Source organism: Camellia sinensis, chromosome 15 (genome assembly GCF_055761805.1).
Source record: "Camellia sinensis isolate YWXY chromosome 15, ASM5576180v1, whole genome shotgun sequence".
Classification (NCBI taxonomy): Eukaryota; Viridiplantae; Streptophyta; class Magnoliopsida; order Ericales; family Theaceae; genus Camellia; species Camellia sinensis.
Window position 1 is genome coordinate 6,241,018 of NC_138975.1, and position 18,443 is coordinate 6,259,460.

At 40.0% G+C, this 18,443-nt stretch overlaps 1 protein-coding gene across 1 annotated transcript in view; it reads right to left on the minus strand.

Annotated features, from left to right (window-relative positions):
• Nucleotides 1–1,943: 1,943 nt before the first annotated feature.
• The window catches only part of LOC114290770 (P-loop containing nucleoside triphosphate hydrolases superfamily protein), a 32,888-nt gene continuing 16,388 nt past the window's right edge, over nucleotides 1,944–18,443 (minus strand). Inside the window, exons 20-22 of the mRNA XM_028234739.2 lie at nucleotides 17,017–17,261; nucleotides 15,819–16,936; nucleotides 1,944–2,488 (exon numbers count right to left, since the gene is read on the minus strand). Coding sequence (XP_028090540.2) covers nucleotides 2,400–2,488; nucleotides 15,819–16,936; nucleotides 17,017–17,261 — 1,452 coding nt within the window. The 3' untranslated portion in view covers nucleotides 1,944–2,399. The remainder of the gene's footprint in view (nucleotides 2,489–15,818; nucleotides 16,937–17,016; nucleotides 17,262–18,443) is intronic.

Genomic DNA, 18,443 nt, shown 5'->3' on the forward strand with positions numbered 1-18,443 from the left:
GTTGACGGCCGAGACGACGACGAGAGTGATGGAGGGTTGGGATCCAAGAATTCTATACATGACCAAAACTCCAAACTCTGAAGATTGAGTCAGAGAAAGAGAGGGATGGAAAATTAAGTGGGTGTGTATTTCATTGTGAAAATATTATGAATATGGATAAATTTGGTAATAAGTGGGGTGTCCAAAAAAATATTATTAAAATTTAGAGTTTAGGATTGGGATCCAAAGAAATGTGGGATCTAAAAAATTTTGATAAGTACTAATGGCAACACTCTTTTTAACAAAAAGAGTCATACATATGATGAACCCCGCATGGGAAACACGCCATTTGTCTCACACTTATATTTCATTATTTAAAAATCTTTTACATTCGTAAATGAAGCCTCAAATAGGCATTAGGGCACTCTTTTAAGGCAACATATAACATTCAGGTGCCTTTCATCCTGTTAGACCGGTTGTCCACCAGGCTGTAGGTTTACTACCAACAACTTCCCTCAAATTCACAATCGACAAAATCCACAAAAACTTCAACACACTTTGAACCTTTTCAACACCATCAAATACAGTTCCAATCACCAAAAAGAAATATAAGTTGAATGAATGTTGTTTTTGTTCATTATCATAACTAAATTAAACTGTTCCAAAAGAGATGGTACTGTACACATCACTTGCCAACACCAAAAAACTCAGTTAAGACACTTCAAAATCCTCTAGGCTGGCATACATACTCTTATAGTTCAAATGAAACCAATTAATAGTAAACGAATAAGAAATTATAATATTATAATAATAAAAATATCAACAACAATATGATAAAAGATTAGCAAGGTCAGGTAGTTGTGTTGTTTAGCAAGGTCCCTTAGCAATGTTAGCATCATTAGCACTATAATTGAGATGATTTATCAGGTTGTCTATTCTCTTCCTTCAGTCCTCTCTTCTTGTGTCTTTTATACTTCATCTTGCTAGGTAAATCAGATTACTACAGTATTAGACACAACATTCTCTCATACTAATATTTTATTAAAGAGAAAAGTAACGGTTTAATCAGAATATAACGATCAGTCCATGACAATGCATGCAGGACAGAACAGCACATAGCTATTGGCATTAAGCTAGCACCAGACAAAAAGGATGCATCAATTAACAATAACTCCTATAAGAGTAGAAGTCTTTGTTAAACTACCAACTGTCCCAAACCTCAAAAGTTTATAGCAAATAAGCACAACAATGTATATCAAACTATCTAACACCCACCCTCAGGTACAGCCTTGCCTCGCACACACAAATTGAATTGAACTGAACAGGGTGCACAAACACACATAGTCGACAATAAACATTAACAGGGAAACAAACACATTCTTGTAGACAAAACAACAAATACGAAAAGAAACAACCAATGGTTTCAAGAGCTTAAACCCCAATTAGTGACGCCCTAGTTTAATGCTTTCTGTTTTTGTTTGCGACAATCTTGAAAACCAAATGTAAAAACATTTGGTAATTGTTTTTGTTACCAAAAAATGACAATAGTTGGCGAAATTCACAAAATTTGAGGAAACCAGCAAAAAAAGTTGTTTTCAAAATAAGTTCTCATTCCCACATCACTCCTCCACACCCTCAGCCAACCACGTTCCAGCCACTCCACCCCTTCCCTCCCACCTTTAATCCCTTCCCTCTGGCCACTTGGTCCCTTCAGCAACTCACCAAACATTTTTCTTATTTTTTTCTTTATATGTTTTGAAAAAGTGCGTGTACGAAAAATGTTCTCATTTTTGCCAAAAAATTTAAAAACAAAAACATGTTTCTAACAGAAAATTGGCACTGTGAACAAACAGCACCTTAGTTGGTAGGAAATTGACCCAACAATATATAACAAGCCATCCAACCATCTTCACATAAGCCTAGTTTAACTAAAAGCAATATTCACACTCAAGCATGTGACCAAGTTTCTAAAAAAAAAAAATTGAAAATATAAAATTATAGTTCAAAATTCAGTAAACATAATCACATTTACTTTACAATCTATGCAGTAAAGTCAATTATATTTAAAGAGAATTACAACAAAAGAAAAGAACTGAAAAAATATATACAAAACTTTTGCACTAGGGGCCACCAGATCACTATTATTTATGTCAACAGCAATATACATAGATTAGTTTGAAAGAAAACCAAACATAAGGACCAAAGGCTGATGACCAAGACTACATGAATTACTATACAAAGCATCAACCAAAAGAAAGAGGCTCATCTACAAACAAAATTCCAAGACCAGAGAGGAGAAGCAGCCGTTACCTTCTGGTTTGGTTGGCAAAGAAGAAAACCCTATAATTTCAGTGTTGGCTATTGAATGATATGGAGATGGTCTTAGCTCCTATAATCATGAAATGGAATACTAGAAGACTTCATCCAAATTCCCGAGAGCGCAAAGATTTTTCCCTCTTACTATGGTATTGATGAGTTTGATCCTCCTTTGCATTTGATGAGGATGACACTGGAATTGTTACAAGTTAATTATTTGATCAGAAGAGTAAAATGTAAAAATAATAGCAAACTACTTAAGACCTCAAACCTGGCAAAGACATTTATGAATATCAAAATACTAATGGGTGTTGGATCAATTAAAAATAATTCCAATTGGAGAGAGAGTGTTGAAATTTATGTAATATTGATTGTTATTGATTGATATCTGATTGTTTACAATGATCATATATATAGAAGAAAATGTGGTAGTAGGTGTAGGTGGTAGGTGAGGAGTAGGTGGTGGTAAATTGGTGGTAGGTGATGGTAGGTGTAGGTGTAGGTGGTAGGTGGTGGTAAATTGGTGGTAGGTGATGGTAAATTCTAACAGCCCCCCGCAAACTCAAGGAGGATAGAAACTAACCAACTTGAGTTTGAAGAGAGGAACAAAACAAGAAAATACATAAAAATAAAAGAGGATAAGAGACACTGTATGGTCGTGTCAGACCATTGGTGAAGACACTGGATGGTGGTGTCATAACGTTGTAGAAGACACTGTATGGGGGTGTCATAACCATGTAGAGGACACTGTAAGGTGGTATCAGACCGATGTAGAAGACAGTTTATGGGGTCATGTCGGACCGTTGTAGAAGACAGTTTATAGGGTCATGTCGGACCGTTGTAGAAGACAGTTTACAGAGTCTTGTCGGACCCATAAAGGAGCTAACCGGAATCAATGTCGGGACAGTTTACAGAGTCTTGTCGGACCCTTGATGGAGCTAACCGGAATCAATGTCGGGACAGTTTACAGAGTCTTGTCGGACCCTTAAAAAGTCGCACCCTCAAAAGGTGTGCCCAATTTTGTCAAAAGGCGTGCCATCAAAAAACGTGCCCACTTTATCAAAAGATGTGCCATGAAAAGGCGTGCCAGTTTGTCGGGCGTCAAGAGGCGCGCGATGCGCGTGGCTGCCTCGGCTATAAGACAGAGGCTGAGGCTGAGGCAAAAAAACCTGCGAGAGATATTCTGAGAGAGATTTCTGAGAGAGATTCTGTATAACACTCTGTTGCCTAGAAAATGGCTTCATCGTCTTCCCGCGGGCTGCTCACTCTCTTTCCCGACCTCAACGAGTCAACGAGAGAGAGAACTGGTGCGGTGGCACTGGAAACTCAACCAAGCGCCCCGGAGTTTGCTCCGTTGAACTTTCCGATGCGGTCGGTGGAGCAAAGAATGGCAGTGCAGTCGGATGTGGAGGCCAATCAGTATACTTTGAAGTCATGTGTGGAAACCATGACTGCGGTCACAAACTTGTCGCACCGGCTGCAGAGCAGGACAAATGAGGTGCAGCAGTTAAATGCCCAACTGGCTCTGCTCCAGCGCATGTATAAGGATGCGCGAGCAGAGATAAGTGTGCTAAAGGCGAAAAACAAGGAGCTGAAGCGTAAGGCCACCGTGATGTTCCGATTTGGAGGTCCTCCATATGCTGCAGTGGAGGAGTTTGGGGGAGTGAACGTGCTCGGTGGACAAGGAAACACGGAGACCGGACTGGCACGGGACACCCAAGATAAAAGTAAGAAGAAGAGACCTGCAGTAGAATAGAGAAGGGAAAAGAAAAATCCCACTGTGGGTGTGGTTGTTTTGTTTGTATTTTTTTTTTTTTTTTTTTTTTTTTGTAAAATGGTGATCGGGGTGAGGCCCGATATGAATAAAATGAGTTTGCAGTTCGTCTTCTTCCTCCGTGTTTGTTTGTTTGTTTGTTTGTTTGTTTGTTTTTTTTTTTTTTTTATTTATAATAAAATAAATAAATAAATAAAGAAAAGAAAAGAAAGAAAGTGGAGCGTTGGGCCCACGGTTTTGAAAACCTGCAAAGGTGTGTGATTTAATTTTTTTTTTTTTTTTTTTTTTTTTTAAGTATGATTATTTTTTTTATTTTTTTTTTGTTTTGAATGAAAAATAAATAAATAAATAAATAAATAAAGAAAATAAATAAAGAAGATGAATGGTGCACATGGGGCTGTGAATGGGAAAGAAAAATAAAAAACAGAAGAAAGAAAGAATATTAAGATGCTAGTGCGTAGAGAGTGGTTTTTAAAAAATGAGATGATGATGTTTGTTTTAAAAAAGAAGAGGAAAATAAAAAATAAAAAAAATCAATCACTGCTCAAAGCACGGGGTGAAAGAGTGGGTTGAAATATTAAAATGGTTGGTTGGAAAGTAGAAATAGGAGAGAGAGAATGAGTGGGGGGAGACATGCCCATGTGGGGCAAGAGAAAGAGTGGGTTGAAATATTAAAAAAAGAGAGTGAGTGTGTTTTGTGAAGAGCTGATTGGTGGAGTGGACTTGTTGGTCACAAGAGAAACAGAGCTTTGCAGAGTCGGCTCTGCAGTACAAGAGAGCTTGAGATTCTCCACAGAAATCGCAAATTCGTTTCTGGGTTTTGGAGTTTTCTTGATCTTGTTCTTCTTCTTCATTGTCTTGTTTCACATGTAGGGGCGTTGCAGAAGCATCAGCCATTGGAATTGCTGAAGATGATGCTAAAGATGATCTTACGGATGACAATACCGAAGATGAAGCAACAGAAGCCGGGCTTGACGAAAGCAACGGTGTGCGTTCTGATGCCGGTGGATCGCCTGTGCTAGTTCTGGCATCACGTTTGCAGACAGGGCAAAAGGTTCTCCATGTGGTTAGCCAAGCATCAACACAAAACGCATGAAATTTATGTCGACATGGCAGTACTCTAAGCCTCTCTCCAACGTTGTAGTCTTCAAGACATATAGCGCACGTTGCTGAAGTACAATTATCCTCTACTACAGCTGTAAAAATTAGGCTTGGCATTGCCTTCACTAGACGACTACTCATCCCGTGGAATTCACGAACATGTGAAGCTCGAGGCCTTTCTCGTCTTATGCGATGCCTTCGAACAAAGAAACAAGTAGCAAGCACTGCAGACATGGCAAGTGATGGGAAGGTATGTGTATAAAAATGAGCGGAATAGGTTGAGGTCCGGCGGACGGCTAAGGTGAGGTTGCCGCCCGCCGGTGAAGCAAAAAAATATTAGGTGCTAAACCTGCTCTGATACCATGTTGAAATTTATGTAATATTGATTGTTATTGATTGATATCTGATTGTTTACAATGATCATATATATAGAAGAAAATGTGGTAGTAGGTGTAGGTGGTAGGTGGTGGTAAATTGGTGGTAGGTGATGGTAAATTCTAACAGAGAGAGTGAGCAAAAGTGAGCAACTTCAATATGAGCAGATTTTAGCTTATCATCGCACAATTCAACATATCAAAAACAGAATAATTTTGACAGCTTCAATTATGTCTTTATCCGTTTTTCACATTAGGCTGTAAAATTATTGCAATATTGAAAGCAAATAAGAAGTCAAACGGCTAAGAAAAATGAAAAAAGATGAAACACAAAAATACGCACATGGGAAGACAGAATGACATATACCAAAAAAATTCACAAAATAGGTCAGTCGCGGTAGAATCTAACTAGAGGGAAAGACATTATCTATGAAGACACGGACATGGACACATCAACACGGAAAATACAAAAAAATTAGAACATGGAAACAAATAGATCACGCTACAGATAATTTTCTTATATAATAAATTATTGAATTTATCTATCTATGACCATCTATATATATTATTAACTTAATTTACACAATAGAAAAAATCATTACTCAACTTGTATATAGTAATCTTACATTAATTTTTAGACTGATGGACCATAATAGTTAATAATCAGACATCGTGTAGCAAGCACACATAAGATTTCTCTCATCTTCCTAAATCACCTTCTTTATTAAAAAAAATTATGCATTTTTTGCACTCAATAATAAATGTTCAATGAAAAGTTTATATGATTAGTCATCAGACTCATGGGTCATAACAATTATACATTTTAATTCATGGTATAACATTAGTCGTATTCATAATCACATGTTAGCAAGCATCCATAGAATGGAGACACGGCCTAAGAAGTGTTTGACATGTCACAAAACGAGTGCCGACACATATCTGAATTTGAGGCTTTTATTTTTTAAATATGGACACAGAAAGGGGGAAAAAGAAAGTGTCTGACATGAACAACTTTGTAGAAGTGTCAATTAGCACTTGGGTCCACTTATATGCAAACGTATAGAAATATTGGAACAAAAGAAAGTAGGATCCTGAGTACCAACTATTGACTCGCAATCTAACTACATATTTAAGCCGACCCCGTTTGATGAGACTTAAGACTTGGTTTGGTTTGGTTTGGTAATCTAACTACATATTTAAAATAGTGGCTTGTCATGGATAGCAGATGCTGAGGTGGTTGTAGGTAGACTCTAGAAAGCTTGCAGGCAATAAGATAGCACTATTGATTATTGTAGTTTATATTATTCATTAAGGATAGTTTAGTACTTTAGGTTGTTAGGGTTTTATTCTATTCGCTTATTAGCTTAGGGTTTTATTCTATTAGTTGATATATATTTGTTCTTAGTTTTGATTGATTGATTGCAATACAATGAATATACAAGTCTTCTTCTATGTTATCATGGTATCAGAGCAAGGTTCCAGATGCTAGCATACCTCTCGCAAGTCTTCATCGACCATCGCAGCCCCTTCCTCTCTTCGCAAGGCCTTCGTTGGGGTCTCTGTTCTCTTCGTCGCACTTTGAAGCATTATGTTGGTCCTTGTTGCTGGTTCTGGTTCGATCGAAGCTCTCTACAACCGAGTGCTCTAGTTCGGTTCATCAAAGTGATGTCTCTCCCTGTTTCGATTCATCTGGTTCGTCTTCGTCTTCTGGTTTAGGTTTAGTTTCTCTCTCTCTCTTCCATGCCTTGGTTCTTTCTCGGATTGGTATTTGAGTGTGATTGGGTCACAACTCTGGTTGATATAAGTTTGACCTAACAGGCGCTTTAATCACAGCTATAGCAATTCTGGTTATCTATTAGTGAGTCTGCTTTGATTTTACTGTGTTGCTTAATTATAGCACTATGGCTGATGATAAATTGCAAGCTATTACTACTAAGTTAGATGGTACCAATTATTCATGTTAAAATGTACCAAAACCTACCACTACACCTACTCCACCCACTTCACCTACTCCACCTACTACTCCACCTACTACATACCTACCTCTTTTAATCTTCTATATATAGGACTCATTGTAAACATAACATATATCAATCAATAATACAATTCTCTTTATACATTGAATTTTAACATGGTATCAGAGCAAGGTTAAGAACTTAGTATTTTTCGCTTCACCGACGGGCGGCAACCTCGCCTTGGCCGCCCGCCGGACCTCAACCTAGTCCGCTAGAATCTTCTTCACCACCTTCACAACGGAGCTCCATGCCGGTGCCACCACCTTCCTCACCATGGCAGCAGCTTCAGCAATCATTCTGTTGTCGCGTCGCTTTCGATTTCAGATCTGTGTTGCCTTCATCCTCCACCATCAGTGGAGTAGATCCTCTTTTTCAACTAAGGTTTGACACCTAGTTGACGTATGTGATTCTCTATCATTTGTGGCCACAGCCTATCTTAGATCTGTGACCACCTTTGATCGAAAAATGATGATTGACATCAGGAACAAACTGCATTCAATGTAAGCCGCAGCTCCCTTCAGCTTTTTCAGCTCCAATCAGCCGGCACATAATCAGTGGGAAAGGTGTTGCTGGTATAGGAAATAAGCATGCAAGTCTTGCCAACAGCTCCATCGCCAACGGTGACGCACTTGATGAACCTCGAAGCACTCATCTTTCTTCTCCAGCGAAGACAACAACGTGTTCAATCCAAGGTCATAGACCTGGTGTACGCAGTGTGAATGCTGTTGTGGATTGGCAGCAGCAGTCTGGAAATCTGTATGCTTCTGGTGAAATTTCATCAATTATGGTATGGGACCTGGATAAAGAGCAGCTTGTTAGTTCTATTCTGTCCTCGTCAGATTGCAGTGTCTCAGCATTGCTGATGGGAATATTCGGGTTTGGAAAGATTACACTTTAAGGGATAAGACATAGAGATACACATGCATGAGGGGAGGCTGGCTCTCTCTTGGCACATCTACTCTCTCTCTTCCTTTTAATTAAGTGTTTAAATACCCTACATACCACCTCCACCCACATGGGTTGGTTCTCATTTTTCATCATCAATATGTTCCCACTCTCTTCCACTTTCTTTTCTTTTCTTTTTTTTATATATCACCCACGAGACTACTCACATGAACCACCCACTATCTCTTAAAATACTTTATCATTTTTCCCACCCACAACCTCATCATCCTATCTTCTATCTATATTTTAATATGTAAACATATACATATATATATACATTGACTTCAATTTCTTTTCTTTTTTCTCTTTTCCTTTCTTTTCTATCTATACATATATATTTTTATTATTATTATTATTAAACCAAAAAAAAAAAAAAAAACCCCCATCTTTCGTTTTGCTTTCAACTTTATTCTTATTATTTCTTTCTTTATTTTTCTTTTACATTATTTTTAATCTTTTTCCCATTCCATTCATACCATATCGCTTTGCACACCAAACCATATTTTATTCATCTCAGGGATCAACCCCGATCACAATTTTACACACACACACACACACAAAAAAAAAAAAAAAAAAAAACAACACAGATTTGTTTTCTTTTCTGCAGCCGGTTTTCTTTTCTGCAGCCGGCCACCAATCGACCTCACTTCTTCGCCTATTCCGCCGGTCTTTTCTTCTTGCCTCCGTCCTGGGCGGCCCTTGACGGTATTGCCTCCGTGTTTCCCACTCCACTGGGCACGATCACTCCACCCTGCTCCTCCACTGCAGCATATGGCGGACCTCCAAATCGAAACATCACGGTGGCCGTCCGCTTCAGCTCCTTGTTTTCTGCCTTTAGCACACTTATCTCTGCTCGCGCATCCTTATACATGCGTTGGAGCAGAGCCAGTTGGGCGTTTAACTGTTGCACCTCATTTGTCCTACTCTGCAGCCGGTGCGACAAGTTTGTGACCGCAGTCATGGTTTCCACACATGACTTCAAAGTATACTGATTGGCCTCAATATCAGTTTGCACCGCCATTTTTTGCTTCACAGACCGCATCGGAAAGTTCAACGGAGCAAAACCAGAGGTGTTTGGTTGAGGTTCACTGGCCACAGCACCAGTTATTTCTCTTGTGGACTCGTTCAGGTCTGGAAAGAGAGTGAGCAGACCACGGGACGAAGAGGCCATATTCTGGGTAACTGAACGGGAAGACGAGGCCATGTTATGGGTTGCTGAGTGTTTCAGAGAAAGGTTGGTTACAGAATGGCAACAGAGTGTTCCAAAATCTCTTTCTCAGAAACGGAAGAGTTTTTTCAAAGGATTTTCGGCGGTTTCAGACTGGTTTGCACAGCCTCCGCCTCAACCTTGGTTAAATAACAAAGGCAGACACGCGCATCGCGCGCCACTTGACGCCAGACGACAAAACGGGCGCGCAAGCCAATGTGGTGACGCGCCTCGCCATCATGTCCGGCACACCTTTTTATGACTTGGGCTCGCCTTTTGATGGCACGTCTTTTTATGGATTGGGCACGCTTTTTGATGGCACGCCTTTTGATAGATTGGGCACACCTTTTGAGGGTGCGACTTTTTAAGGGTCCGACAAGACTCTGTAAACTGTCCCGACATTGATTCCGGTTAGCTCCTTCATGGGTCCGACAAGACTCTGTAAACTGTCCCGACATTAATTCCGGTTAGTTTCTACAAGGGTCCAGTAAGACTCCGTAAACTGTCACAACAACTGTCACAACATTGTCTGCTACAACGGTCCGACATGACCCCATAAACTGTCTTCTACATCGGTCCGACACGAGCCAGTGTCTTCTACATCGGTCTGCCATAACCACACAGTCTTCTACAACGGTCTGACACGACCATACAGTGTCTCCTATCCTTTTTTATTTTATGTATTCGTCTATTTTCTTGTTTTGTTAGTCTCTCCAAACTCAAGTTGGTTAGTTCCTATCCTCCTTGAGTTTGCGGGGGGCTGTTAAAATGTACCAAAACCTACCACTACACCTACTCCACCCACTCCACCCACTCCACCTACTCCACCTACTACTCCACCTACTACATACCTACCTCCTTTAATCTTCTATATATAGGACTCATTGTAAACATAACATATATCAATCAATAATACAATTCTCTTTATACATTGAATTTTAACACTTATTCGTCTCATGTAATGAAAAATTTTATAATGGGTAAAGGCATGTGGAACTATGTTATTGGTATGACTATTAGACCTGTGAAATCCCAAGAAACTGAGGCCGATGTTGCTAAATGGGATAAAGAAAATGCACAAATTCTTACTTGGTTTCATAATTCAGTTCAAACTACCATTGATATGAATTTTTCCAAGTATTCTACTTCTAAACAAGTTTGGGACTATTTGAAAACTATGTACCTTGAGTCTAACTTTGCAAAACAGTATGAACTTGAGATGTATATTCGCAGTGCTAGTCAGAAAGATAAGTCCATTCAGGAGTTCTACAATGAGATGACTACTTATTGGGATCAGCTTGCTTTAATAGAACCATCAGATTTGCATTTACTTGACAGTTATACCAAGTATCGAGAGAAGCAATGTCTTGTTCAATTTCTTATGGCCCTTTGTGATCAATTTGAGCCACTTCGGGGAGCTATTCTTCATCCGTCTCCCTTGCCTTCTGTGGATGGTGCTGTCCGTGAGCTTATTGTGGAAGAAACTCGATTTAAAGTGGCTCATGGGGCTCCTACTTCCCAGTCAGTTTTTGCCACTCCTCCGCTCTTGCCCACCCCACATTCTTCTTTATTTCAGGTTACTGGTAAGCCCAAGCCTCGACTTTCTATGGATGAGTGCAGTTTCTGTCATCAGAAAGGTCATTGGAAACATGCTTGTCCTAAACTTTTGTAGCCTAAGGGTTGTTCATCTGGTCCACCATCCTTTAAGCCGACATCTTCAGGATCTCACTTATCTGCCGCCTTTTTTGCATCAGTTTCTGAGAATGGTCCGTCTTCCAATATGTAGTCTATGTTTGAGCAGTTCAAGTCTTTCATGGTGGCCAATCCAAAGCTTTCATCCTAGGCCTCTGCTATGACTACCACTTAGTTAGGTTTGTCTAGTTCATCATCTTCAAGTAATATCCACACTTTGTGGATTTTTTATTCTGGTTGTTCGCACTATATGACCCCTATTGCATTTCTCCTTAGTAATTGTGTCTCCCCTTTTTCTTCTATCACTATTGCTACTGCTAATGGTTGTTCTATGCCTGTACACTCTATTGGTTTTATTTCCTCTTCTCATTTGTCTCTTTCTCCTGTATTTTATGTGCCTCACCTCACTCAGTCTTATTTCTATTAGTCAATTATCTAATTCTGGTTTTGATTTTGTTTTCTCTTCTTCTCATTGTGTTGTGCAGGATCGGGTATCCAAGAGGCAGATTGGGATCGGGCGTAGAGTTGGAGAACTATATATTTTGGACAGCTTGCATGTTCCTCCAGAAGTGTCTTCTACTGCATTGTCTTCTTTTTGTTTAAACAATAAGCCTTTTTTATTTTATATTTGGCATTCTAGGTTAAGTCATTTGTCGAGTGATCGTTTGAGGATGTTAATTTAGTTTGGACATTTAGGCAATTTTCCCATTAATGATATTTCTGAGTCTTGTGGTTGTAAACTGGCTAAAATGTCTGATCTTTCTTTTAATAAAAGTAGTTCTATTTCATCTTCTCATTTTCAATTGGTTCATACTGATGTTTAGGGTCCTTCCCCTATAGTTACTAAGGGTGGTTCGCAATATTATGTGTCTTTTGTGGATGATTGCAGTTGGTTTATCTGGGTTTATTTGATGACTCGAAAATCTGCTTTTTACAAAATATATTCTAATTGTCACTCCATGATTCACACTCAGTTTTCCACCACCATTAAAGTTCTCTGTTCTGATTTGGAGAGTGAGTATTACTTGTCTGAGTTTGAGGAGTTTTTAGCTACTCATGACACTATTCATCAATCTTCGTGTTCTGACACTCCTACCCAAAATGGTCGAGCTGAGTGCAAACATCGCCATCTCCTTGATACAGCTCGCTCTTTGTTGCTCTCGTCTTTTGTCCCTTCTGTTTTTTGGGGAGAAGCTATGCTCACTGCTCCATATCTTCTCAATCGGATGCCTACTCCTCCTCTCCAGCTCATCTCCGCATGAGCGTCTTTTTTGTGTTACTCCCAATTATTCTCTTCTTCGTATTTTTGGTTCTGCATGCTTTGTGCTCCTTCCTAAACGGGAGCGCTCTAAGCTTAGTTCTCGTTGTGTTCTATGTGTCTTTTTAGGGTATGGCATTAATCAGAAAGGTTATCGGTGCTATGATCCTGCCACCAAAAAGCTATATGTGTCTAGGCATGTCACATTTCTAGAAAAACTACCCTACTACACTATACCTTCCACCCCTGTTCCTATTACCAATGATGAATTGGTTCACATTGACCCATTTCCTCTTGATGTTTCTCTCAATGAGTTTGTTTCTAATCTAGAGGTCTCTACTTTGCCTCTTACTCACACTTCTGATATCTCGCTAGCTACTTCCTCTCCAGCTCCTCGTTTCCCCTACTCCTCTTCTTGTGTATGAGCGCCGCAAAGCACTTCCGAGCTCACCTATCTCTAGCTCTACTGTTCCTCCAGCCGTTTCTTTGGATTCCGCTCCTCCTGCACATCGCTTTCCAAAGCGAGACCGTCATCCTCCGAACTGGTATGGTTTTGGTAATACATGCTTTTCCCTCTCCTATCAGTCTTTTCTTTCTTGTCTTCATACTTATTTTGAGCCCAGGTCTTACAAGGAAGCATGCCATGATCCCAATTGGATTGCTGCCATGAATGACAAGTTAACTGCTTTGGCTAACACTTAGACTTGGGATTTGATTCCATTACCTGCTGACAAGAATGTTGTAGGCTGTAAATGGGTCTATAAGGTCAAAACCCTTTCTGATGGTTCTTTGGAACGGTACAAAGCTTGTTTGGTTGCCCAGGACTTTTCTCAAGAGTATGGGATTGATTACAATGAGACGTTTGCCTTCGTTGCCAAGATGACTACTGTTCGCACTCTTATCTCTGTTGCTGCTGCCCATCACTGGGGCCTTTGTTTCAACTAGAAGTCAAAAATGCTTTTCTGAATGGGCATCTTGCTGAAGAAGTGTATATGCGCCCTCCACCAGGTCTCTCTCACCCTCTTGGTGTTGTTTGTCGTCTTCGTCATGCTTTATATGGTCTCGAGCAGTCTCCTTGTGCTTGGTATGAGCGATTTCACTCTGTTGCACTTCAGCTTGGTTTTCGCCCTAGTCATCATGATTGTCCTCTCTTTGTTCGGCGCACTTCTGTTGGCCTTGTTCTCCTTCTTTTATATGTGGATGATATGATCATCATTGGCTCTGATTATAGTACTATTGCAGAGGTTAAGCATCAGTTGTTTCAAGAGTTTGAGATGAAGGATTTGGAGTCTCTTTGGTATTTTCTTGATATTGAGGTTGCTACTTCTCCTACTGGTATCTTCTCTCTCAGACTAAATATGCCCGTGATATTCTTTCTCGTGCCAATCTCACTGATGACAAAATTGTCTATACTCCTCTTAAGTTGCATGCTAAGTTTTCCGCTTCTGATGGCGTTCCTCTTGAGGATCCCACTTTATATCGTGAGTTAGTTGGTTGCCTTGTTTTTCTCACCGTTACTCGTTTGGATATCTCCTATGTTGTGCACATTCTCAGTCAGTTTGTTTCTGCTCCTCGTTTCACACACTGGGCTGCCTTACTCCGTACTCTGCACTACTTTCGTGGCACTTTGTTGCAATGCTTGTTGTTATCTGCCTCTTCAGACTTGACTCTTCGTGCCTATGTTGACGCTAATTGGGCAGGTGACATTTCTGATCGCAAATCCACTTCTGGACTTTGTGTTTTCCTCGGTGATTCTCTCATATCTTGGAAGAGTAAGAAACAGTCTGTTGTTGCTCGTTCCACTGCTGAGGCTGAGTATCGTGCCATGACTCATGCTACTTCTGAGATCGTTTGGCTTTAGTGGCTTCTTTATGATATGGGTGTCTCTCTTTCTGATCCGACTCCGTTGTATTGTGATAATCAGAGTGCCGTCCAGATTGCCCATAATTCAGTCTTCCATGAAGGGACCAAACATGTTGAAATAGATTGTCACTTTGTCAAACAACATCTTCAGGCTGGCACTATTACTCTCCCTTTTGTTCGCTTCTCTCTTCAGTTGGCCAATTTTTTTACAAAGACTCACACTGTTGCTCGTTTTCGTTTTCTTCTTGGCAAACTTTCGATACTTTCTGCGCTCGCATCCTCAATTTGGGGGGGGGGGGGGTGTTGATTATTGTAGTTTATATTATTCATTAAGGATAGTTTAGTCCTTTAGGTTGTTAGGGTTTTATTCTATTCACTTATTAGCTTAGGGTTTTATTCTATTAGTTGATATATATTTGTTCTTAGTTTTGATTGATTGTAATACAATGAATATACAAGTCTTCTTCTATGTTATCAAGCACATCAAGGCAACCTTAGATAAGAGAGAGGATGACAATGGGGGTCTTGCTCTTGCAGTAACTGGAAATCGGCTTAAGATGGATGCTTCGACGCATGGAGGAATCAAACCACATGGGACAGCGCAGCCATAAATAGGTCTCCCAACCCCATTGATTCATCATTCCAGAGGTTTCTCCACAACCTATTGAGCCAATGGCAGACCTCGGGGGTCTCATATCACAGGTAGCAATCAATAGGCATGATAAGCCTCATGGGAGACCCTGTAACATGGTATAATGCATTCTTTGGTGAATTGCATGACTTGGTTGGTCAATGCCACTCTCTAAGATTGATCAAGGTGTAGGCCCCTTGAATGCCTAGGCTCAAGACTAGGGCACCACATGCACTATCCTCAACTGCTAATCTCAACCTCATAGGAAAGAATGGTGACTTATGATTGGCCCACGTGTTACCTCACGAAGCTGACATGTGACACCAATTTCCCTTGAGCAGCCAGAAGTGGCAGCGCCATGTAGCTGGACAAACTACCTACACCGGTAGTAAGCTAGTATGGTATAATATCTAAAAATGGACTCTCTTAATATAGGCATAAAAATGGTGAATGGTATCCCTACCTACCATGTTTAAAAAGAATAATCAAGATATTCAAAAACTTTAATTTGAAACATATTACAAAATCAAAGCCCTCCTAAATTGCAAATTTACAAAGCTACTGCCAGTGAAAACAATTGCCTATCATGCATGAACATTATGTTATGCAGAACCAAATAAGGAACATGTTTCACACCTAAAGATATGGAACAGAGAATATTACCTTTCCTTAGTTTGGTTGGTTTAATCCCACGACCCGCACTTGATTTTGGTGAATCAGGCTTTTTGGCAGGCAGAGATTTCAATGAAGTCTGTGTCTTTTTTGAAGAAATAAGAGCTGAAGAAAGAAGAGCATCAACAGCATCACGTTGTTGTTTCCTTTGTGTGATTGCATCTTTGGGTGTGTCACTCTGATTTGAAGCTCTGCCTCCATCATTCCCATCTCTCTCTTGTACGCTGCCTTCAGGGGGTAGTATTGCTGCTCCCATTTTTTTCTGCCTTCTATTGAGTTCAAAAGACTCTACAGGTCCTTTCGACGCTTTTGGTTTCAAATGTTTATATCTATCACCTGTTACTTTATCAGAGTGGTCTACATCACTAGTTGGATTCTCATACTCACCTTTTCCCTTGCTTGAATTAGCAACAGCTTCAAATTGGGGATCTTTCTTTACTGAAAGATCACGCTCATCTCTGGCCCTTTTGTTAGTTTTACTTCCGCTTGTCATTAAAAGATTATCTTCATATCTAGCTCTTCTGCTGTCAATATGAGCTCCAGAGCCGATGTATCTTTTCTTCCTTGCATGGGTGTCCTCTGCGTTATTTTGCTTTGGCCCAGCATGCCTGGTAGGTTCATGACTCTTTCCACCATTCTTCAGCTCTTTTGAACGATTATCAGAATTTTCTACAACAGCATGTTTCTTGGAAGCTGACTCGAACATGGAATCGTAAGGCTTTTTAGTTGATATTACCAAATTTCTTTCCTTAGCATCCCTGACAAGAGCAGCCCAGTTATGATTCGTCTGCAACGTTCTTGCATTACCCAAAATCCACAGGGAAAGCCTAGCTCTTGTCAGAGCAACATTCATCCGTCTTACATCTGCAACAAACCCAATATTGCTAGAGTTCATCTTGGTTGCTACAGAGCATGTTTCAGCAGCTCTAACTGTTGAAAGTATCAGTATATCAACTTCCCGGCCTTGAAAACCATCCACTGTATTGAATTCCATTTCGGCTGTAACAGAAGATCCAAATGCACTAGAAAACCGAGAACGCAATAGCAAAAGCTGACACTTATAAGGAGTTATGATGCCGATTCTACCACCAACAAATTCTGATGGGTACCTATGCAGGGTAACCAAAACGCAAAATTTAGAAGAAATTTTTCCAGATGAATCACAATATAGGGAAGAGGAAGATAATACCTATTCTTGAAAAAACCAAGTATTTCAACTGCAGCATCAGCCTCGCACTCATTATAAAGCGACATTCCACCAGAATTCTTGCCATGAAGCTCATGCCCATCAACAATGTCAAAGAATACATAGGGTCCAAGGCTCTCAGTCCCATGAAATGGTGCTGACTTTTCAGACATCTGATGGCCATTTAGCAACTTGTTGTCATAAAAATGCAACGACGGAAAACGGCATATCTCTGGGTGCATCCTATACTGCCAATGATAAACGACAGTTTCTCAAGAAATTGACAGATAGTGAAGCTATAGATATTTAATGTAACAGAAGCTTTTTTCTGCAAATCAACCAAATAATAATAAAAGTAAAATATAATTTATTATTGGAAGCTTCGTAAACTCCACCCGGGGTAGTTAACAACTCCGCCGGTCCCAAGCCCAGGTAAAGGAGGAGGATTGTGTGTTAGGTAACCAACAGCCAACATGTAAAAAGTCCCTCGGATCCCTTATGACAATGAATCATATTTTGAATCGATTAAATGCTAGGTCGTTCCCCTCAAGTGACGTATTGTGCTTGCCTCTAGGTGTTTCGAAAAGTGAACAAGGGGCGCCGCATCGACGCTTGGGTGTGGTGAAAAATGGGCAAAGGTTCCCGCATTTTTCTGGACGAGCGCAGGTAAAAAAGCTAGTCCAAGACTACAGGTTTAGGGTAGCCACTTGCAATATAGAAACTTTAACTAGTAAGACGATGGAATTGGTAGATGTTATGATTAGGAGGAGAGTTAGCATAGCAGGCGTTCAAGAAACTAAGTGGACAGGTAAGAAAGCTAGGAAAATTGAGGATACCGGTTTTAAATTGTATTATACTGGTAAGGATAGACGCAGCAATGGAGTAGGAAGTATAGTTGCCAAGGGTCTTGTGGAAAATGTAGTGGCGGTCATTAGGAAAGGGGGTAGGATTATGTTAATTAAATTAGTAATTGAAGGAAATATAGTAAACGTTATTAGTGCATACACCCTCAAGTACGATTAGATGATAAGACAAAGAGGAATTTTTGAGAGAGAATGGATGAAATCTTACAGGAGATACCCGTAGGAGAGAATCTAGTTATAGGTGAAAATTTCAATGGCTATGTAGGCATAGATAAACTAGGCTATGAAAGGGTGCATGATGGATACGGTTTTGGTAATAGAAATAAGACTGGAGAGAGTATCTTAGATTTTGCGTTGGCTTCTGACCTGGTAGTGGCCAATACTATGTATAAGATGACGGGGGAGCATTTGATAACCTTTAAGAGTGGGTTAGTTAAGAGCCAAATAGATTACTTTTTAGTGAGAAAGTGGACCGCCTAAAATGCAGTGATTGTAAGGTGATTCCTGGAGAGAGCATGGGCAACCAACATGTAGATAAGATGAGTGTTGCTGTGATGAGGATGCTAA